This window comes from Morus notabilis, unplaced genomic scaffold, assembly GCF_000414095.1.
Source record: "Morus notabilis unplaced genomic scaffold, ASM41409v2 Scaffold59, whole genome shotgun sequence".
Taxonomy (NCBI): domain Eukaryota; kingdom Viridiplantae; phylum Streptophyta; class Magnoliopsida; order Rosales; family Moraceae; genus Morus; species Morus notabilis.
The window spans coordinates 151,517-159,080 of record NW_010360713.1 but is presented as its reverse complement, the minus strand read 5'-3'; the positions used below and the strand labels follow the sequence as shown (position 1 = coordinate 159,080).

The 7,564-nt window shown below is 36.3% G+C and overlaps 1 protein-coding gene across 1 annotated transcript; it reads right to left on the bottom strand.

The window, feature by feature from the left end:
• Positions 1-6,535: 6,535 nt before the first annotated feature.
• LOC112091403 (putative FBD-associated F-box protein At5g56440) lies at positions 6,536-7,150 on the bottom strand. The gene is made up of 2 exons (XM_024164974.1): positions 6,957-7,150; positions 6,536-6,782 (listed from the first exon to the last, which is right to left on the bottom strand). Exons 1-2 carry the CDS (start codon positions 7,148-7,150, stop codon positions 6,536-6,538), a joined length of 441 nt encoding a protein of 146 aa, XP_024020742.1.
• Positions 7,151-7,564: the final 414 nt, after the last annotated feature.

Below are 7,564 nucleotides of genomic sequence, written 5' to 3'. Positions count from 1 at the left end.
CGTGCTCGTGTCAGGTCTTACCATGTCAAGCACGACATGACAACACGAATTGTCACCCCTAAGAGCAGGCTTTTCTATCCTACCGGTAAGAAATACTATTTTAATCGTTAGATTAACTTTTCAATGGTCGGATTTATGATTGGAAATAATTCTGTATTGCGCGTCTTAAATTTTTAACATGGACTGTCGTAAAGTTGACGGTTAAAAAGTTAACCCTAAAACAACTTTACCTATCAGTAAGGCAAAAAAGCCCTACCCTATCATAAATATTACTAAAAAATAAAGCCACCAAAATGAAACCCTAAATAACCAGTTTTGTCACTTTCAAACTGTAGCGACCCTCTTTTGAGGCCGCCACTGTAACTAACTTTTTAACTTGTACTTACTGAAATTTCTTAAAATTTACGGAACATTTTTTTTTTTAAAGGTCTTATAATAAACATAAGATACAAAATTGCTTTCTTAATTAAAATATTTAAACCTTAACATATCTGTTTCAGAATCATAATTAACAAAACTATTTATAACATAAAGCTGATTGCGGAAATATTTGCGAGTGGTATCCATATCCCGAGCCCCACATCGTCCGTCCACTCGCCAGTAGTCCATCAGGCATTATATGCCGGTTGCTTACCTACAGTATAAACATTCTATAATGAGCTTTCGCTCAGCAAGTAGGAACTATCTCTCGCAAAATAACTGTAAGTTCACATGAATAAATATGCATGAGCCAATTATGCTTAATTATGATGTCTTATCAGAATCTTATTATCTTATCATATCTTTCTTACTGATGGGTGCGAGTGCTCGTACCACTTGCGCGCAATCATCGGGACGTGAGGTTTGCAAGGTCCCCCATGACACCGTGATTATAACTTGAATGCCTCTCTTGAGTCGGAGGACATCATTATTATTATTATTTTTTTCTCCCTTGTGGAGCTTGAGTTATCTCCCTTGTGGAGGCTGGTACGGCACTCAACTGAGATTACTCTTATAAGTTCCTCTTGACTTATTAAGGTGTATGCAATATGACCTAGCATAGCATACTATATCATGTACTCGAACACATATAATTCGGGTGTACTGTCTAAGTGGATGTAGTATAACATAGCATAGCATTCATAACATTAAATGTACTCAAACATATATAGTTCATGTGTACTGTTTACTTTAAAATCTATTTATACTGTAGGCGAGATTCGTACTTACTTGATTTTCAAAGCTGGAATTCCTTTTTCGCCTATCAGCCTAGTCTCTTGCTTTCTTCTGAAACTGAACACCCATTAAGAGTGTGAGATTAACTATTATTTGCTATTTTATTTTAGCAACTTATGAAGGAAAATCTAACCATTTCCATAAGGCATATATTCCTTTCCTTTACTAAAGGATAATAAAGATTAATTTATTAAATCTTCAAAATCTTATTTTCCTAAATTTCCCTTGGTATGATATTAAGGTACAATTCGGCATAGGACTTATACATGGCATTCTAACTTTTACGCCGCTGAAATTTATACTCCAACGGAGTCTCTTAAACTAATGTGGGCGTTGGACCCACATTAAATATTCAAAATTCTACGGACCTATCGTATTGGGCTCGTAGGTGCCCGTCGGGATAATTCGCTCGGTAAACCTCTACGTTCTTTAAAGAAATCATTTTTCCTTGAAAAATTCCTTTATGAATACTTTCATTAAAATGAGGTTTAATGTCATTGTATTTTACTAAAATTCTATCTCGGGTTCTTTTATGACTTTTTGTTGAAACCGACACTGTTTTAGTTTTGTCTCGTTAAAAACTGTGCAGTTTCTGAAATCTACGTTTTACTGTATCTTAAAGTCGGATTTCAAAATTTTGTTCTTCGCGACAATTCCTCATCTCATCGAGATCTAAAATTGTCATTTTTGGTAAAAGTTTAAATTCGGCCTCTAAAGGCCTCGTTTGGCTGAAAACCGTAGCTGCTGTTTTTCCTGAAACTGTTTTAGTAAAAAACTGTGCTGTTTCGGGAATCTGTGTTTTAGTACCTCTTAGGGTGACCCTAGAAGATATGTTGAGGGCATGTGTCATGGACTTCAAGGGAAACTGGGATAGGAAGTTACCCTTGATAGAGTTTTCCTACAATAACAGCTATCACGCGTCAATAGGAATGGCACCTTTCGAAGCTCTATATGGAAGAAGATGCAGGTCCCCAATTCACTGGTACGAACCAGGGGAGAAGCACCTTGAAACAGTAGACTTCATCAGGAGAACCATAGAGGATGTGAGACTTATCAGAGAGAGGTTAGATACAGCTCACAGTCGCCAGAAGAGTTACGCGGATAAACGCCGCAGGCCACTGGAGTTTCAGGCAGGAAACTTAGTTTTTCTGAAGGTGGCACCGATGAAAGGGGTAATGAGATTCGGCAAGAAAGGGAAGCTCAGTCCGAGGTATATAGGACCTTTTGAGATCCTTGAAAGGATTGGAAAAGTCGCATATAGACTAGCATTGCCGCCAGAATTAGCTTCTGTACACAACGTCTTTCACGTATCGATGTTGAAGAAATATGTGACAGATCCGTCGCATGTGTTGCACCAGGAACCTGTCGAAGTGCACGCGGACCTCACCTACGAAGAGAAACCAGTCCAGATCTTGGCTCGCGAGGAGAAAACTTTAAGGAATAAAGTAATTCCTTTAGTTAAAGTCTTGTGGCGAAATCACAATATTGAGGAAGCTACTTGGGAACGCGAAGAAGATATGAGGAAAAGCTACCCCGAGTTGTTCTAATTTTCGGGACGAAAATTCTTAAGGGGGGGGGTAGATTGTAGTGACCAAGAAAAATCCCATAATTTTAATAATATAATTCATGTATTCAAGTCAAGGATTTTCCTGGAAAATCATTATACTATGTACATTTTGTGATTGAAGGATTTATGGAATTAACATCTGCATTCCTAAATTCTGTAGCAGATTTCACGTTAAGTTCAATTTTCCCCAATCTTGGCCGGTTATGGAAGGAGAAAAGGAGAAGTCAAAATTGCCATTAATTCCCCTTCAACCACTACCATCCCATCACCTTAACTTGTAGCCTTCTAACATACTCAACATATAACCAAAATTTTTGGATATAACTTCCTAAGGATGGCCGGCCAAGTGAAGAGAAAAAGGAGAAAAAAACTAATCATTAGTCCTATTCACCTCTCTCATCACATCTCATCAAATCACACACACTAACCTACCCCTTGTACTTTTGTCCATTCCCTTAAGTTACTCATTAAAACTGTCCAAAATCATACTGACAGTTATTTTCTCCTGTATACGGGTTCTGGATGCTAGGTTGTACTGTGCTGGGAGATTATTAAAATTAAGATTCTCTAACTGTATCTATACTGGAAATTCTTCCGTTTTAAAGTACGGTGAGAATTTATCGATCGAATTTACTTGATCGGAAAAAATGTGAACTTAACGTGAAATCTGCTACAGAATTTAGGAATGCAGATGTTAATTCCATAAATCCTTCAATCACAAAATGTACATAGTATAATGATTTTCTAGGAAAATCCTTGACTCAAATACATGAATTACATTATTAAAATTTTGAGATTTTCTTAGTCACTACACAAACCCTCCCTAAAGCTGACAAATCAAAACTGAGATATTAGGTTTTTAAACTATGTGTTTTACTCATATAAAAAACTATACTTTTAGTTTTCGTATTATTTCAAAGCTTTTTTCCACTGTTGGAATCTAAACTTCTCACTCAATAGCAATGTGCTATATGATCTTTTAATTTTAGTAGTTAGTCCTTTGAAATTAGAAATACGAGACCCTCCAACTGATAACAATGTTCTTTTTCTTTTTGAGTATTGACATGTAACTTGTACACAAGTCGTTAAGTAGTATATTTGTTTAGTTATTATTAACCAAATTTATTTTTAAAACTAAGTTTATCAACATTTTCTATTTTGATTAAAAAAAGGAAAAAATCTTAATCAAAAGCTCTAATCCTATAAAATTTGGTATCAACAATATATGAAAAATCACTCATGCCATTTATTCATGCGCGCTTTCCATGTCGATTTCTATTCAAAAAAAAAAAAAAAGAAAATATCATTTTGAAACCCTCTAGTTTAACATTTTATAATTTTAATGCCCTACTAGGGAAAATCTGTTAAGGTGCCCTCACGATGAGGAGATCTTCACGATCAGTCGGAAATGTTCCGATATCCAAGATAGAACGTCGATGAACTCAGATTGCTTGCTTTCTTCAAGAGTAGATCAAAATCAAGTTCATCATCTTCACGCTTCTTCCTTGCAGCCTTCAAGTCTTCGTAATCATCCTACTTCGATTCCGGAAGTTGTTTCAACTTTGGATCAAGTACGAAGGCGATCTTGAGGACGGTGAGATGGAAGAACGACTTTCCCTTCTAGTAATCAAGTTCATCATCTTCACGCTTCTTCCTTGCAGCCTTCAAGTCTTCGGAATCATCCTACTTCGATTCCGGAAGTTGTTCCAACTTTGGATCAAGTACGAAGGCGATCTTGAGGACGGTGAGATGGAAGAACGACTTTCCCTTCTAGCGGGTGAAATTGGTACCATCAAAGCGATCAAGTTGGATATTCAGATTGAGGAAAGATGTCATATTCTTTTCAACCTCCATTGCAGCAACTTAAATCCTTAAAAATTATTGGAGAATTTGAGTGTAGAGGATAAAAAGAATGCAGAAAACAAGAGGGTTTTATGTATATAGGAATACTTTCCTTTAAGGTTTTATTTGCCTTCACTTCTCAAAGTTTGCTAATGAATTTTAATGACAAATTACCCCAAAGATACAATAAACCCTTGAACACAATATCTAACAATAATATTGTGTTCAAGAACATAAATTAAGTCTGTAAATTTTATGGAGAACTAATAAAGATAAAGGTGTTATTCATGAATGAGCACATCCTCTTCAAACATCACAACCATTCACATAAATATACCTTTTCATTAAAATTCAATAGGTGTTCAAATATGTGTGAAAACATATCACCAATGGATGCAATGATTTAAACATTTTAGATCTCAAAATCACAAGAAAATAGTGATTTCTACAGTATTGGCACTGCAGCGGATGTTTTTTCCCACTACAGTGCATAAGACAGAGAAATAGCCCTTCAGGGCTGCACAACAGGCGCTGCAGCGACCCTGCATGCTCGGGCAGGCGTTGCAGCACCCTAAATAGGTGTTGCAGCGCATCTAGTAGCAGCAAACTGTGCCAGACTGCGCTGCATAGCGCTGCAGCGCTTGTCCTGCTCAAACCTGCGCCAAATAGGCGCAGTCCATGGGCTCCAGCGCTTCTAAACGCGTTGCACCCCCTTCGCAGCCACAGTAAACGTTGTGGTGCTTTATAATGACTCCATATTTGTGTGATTTAATTTGAGGGACACATTACAATCTTTCGAACAAATACTTCACTTATGACATAGTTGAATGTTGATCGCTTGCAACATACGTTTTCTAGTGCAAAATATATCATCTATGTTGTTTATACTAGCGTAAAAATGACATTTGTTTTACATAACAAAATGGCATATCATTCGTCTACTAGTTACAAACGGCATATCATTTTTCGTGAAAACATACATCATTTAACAGAGCTCTACTAAAAAAAATTAGAAAAAATGGTGCTCCATGAAGGTTGACTCCATCCTTTTACTCCTGTACTGTACATGCATGTTTCTAAAAGACATGTTCATTACCAAATTCTCTTCCACAAATCCTATTGTTCAACAGTAAAAAAACCCTGTTAAACTAGAATACAAGTCGGGAATACAAAGTAGATTAGAATACAAGTTAGGAACATGATAAATTAACATACCAGAACTCTTTTCAAACGTCTCGAGAAGGATGTATCGTAATTCGCCCCAACTTCTTCGATCTGTTCAACAGAAGTTTTAGGAATTCAACTTCAGCTCTAGTCCCCAAAACCCCGAACATCTCCACAAATTCCAATTTCTCAAATACAATGACCTCAATGTTCTCCCATAAACTTGTGTCCTGTTCAAATGCTAAGCGTGTCTACAAATTGAATTAAAAAAAAAAGTTTAAGAGGTTTAAAATGTCACATATTACAGAATATAGAGAAAGAAAATGTTGAAAAAGAAAAAAACTTACGGTTATCTCTAATGAAGTTAAATTACGACTCATTCCCAATATTCTCAATGTTGTGGAAAGAAGCTGAGGGTTGTTCAAATCAGTGTACAAGGATAATGATGACAAATGCTCTAGTGACTTATACTCAGGCCCCTTTGACCGAGAAGGTTGACCTAAAAACTGATTCAAAATAAAAGCAAGTTAATAGATAAGCATAAAATAAACTGGAAAAAAAAGACCAGTTTGAAGTTACCTTCACAAGGTTGTTTTGCATTGTCAGCTTTTGCACAGAAGGAATTTGAGAGAATAAGTTTGTGAAGTTGCTTGAGGTAGTATTGCCCATATGCTGAGCATCCAACTGAGCGATATCAGCCTCCATTCATCTCGATGTGTTCTTAAGAATTAGGCCCTGAAAATCGCCTCAAAGCTTAAGAATTTTCAGGTTAGGAAGATTGATAATAAGAGTCAACAAAGCTTCCTGCGCGTGTACGTTGATCAACTTTAATTCCTCTACTCTCTGACATGCTTTTCCAGTGAGGGCATTGATGCTTTTTTCAGTTACAAGAACATTTTGCAAGTGTAGAAATCTGAGAGACTGCATTTTGAATGACTCGGAGGGGTCGGGAACTTCACATTCGGACAGATTTAGCTCCACAAGATACTTGAACCTGAAAAGTGAGGATGGCACTAGATACTCAGCATCAAAGTGCATATGTAAGACCAATTTGCTGATTTTTTTCCTCAAAATATGGAGAAGCCAAGTGTCAACATCTTCTTCAGAGTCCAAATGCTCGTGAGCTAGCTAAAATGTTGCTATATCTTCACGGTGCAATAGCAAAAACTTGTCTATGAAGCGCTTTATCCTTCCATTATCAAGAAATGGCAATGTTCTCGTGGTGAGAATTATGTGTGGATTCTCGGCCCACTTGTACCTCCATGCTTTTGAAAGCGTAGAGGTTTGCACCATTTGATCAATAGGCACCCTCTCTAAGATATGGTAAACAATTGAATCTGGAAGCTGAGCAATGTAGTCCATTATAGGGTCACTGAAGAAAAGAATAATTATAACAAAATTATTCATTGAAAACCATTCATTGATGAAGCGGATTAAAATCGTAGTCTTTCATTAATCTATATGATCAATGTGTGGAAAAAGTGAGTCAATACATACAATTTCCACTTATCTCACATTGGAAAGCTGTAAGAAGAATACTCAGATATCTTGGAGGAACGAAAGACTATGCTGATTGCGTGAAAGTAGTGTTTAGTTGAAAATTTTCTGCAGGAACTAGATATACAATAAGTATCCTATGATCTATCTAGTTGAATAAATATAAATATCAACATTTATGTGTGTGTAAATGTATATATAACAGTGACAAGTTCTTGCAAGATCATCAAAACTCAAAAAAAAAAAAAATTCTAGTGTTTCATGAACATAAAGAAAAAT

Excerpts from the sequence above, each read along its gene's own strand:
- LOC112091403 (XM_024164974.1), bottom strand. The coding sequence starts at position 7,150 with ATGGACTACATTGCTCAGCTTCCAGATTCAATTGTTTACCATATCTTA. Across the intron at positions 6,783-6,956 it reads ATAAAGCGCTTCATAGACAA|GTTCAAGTATCTTGTGGAGC; the intron begins GTTTTTGCTATT and ends CTCACTTTTCAG.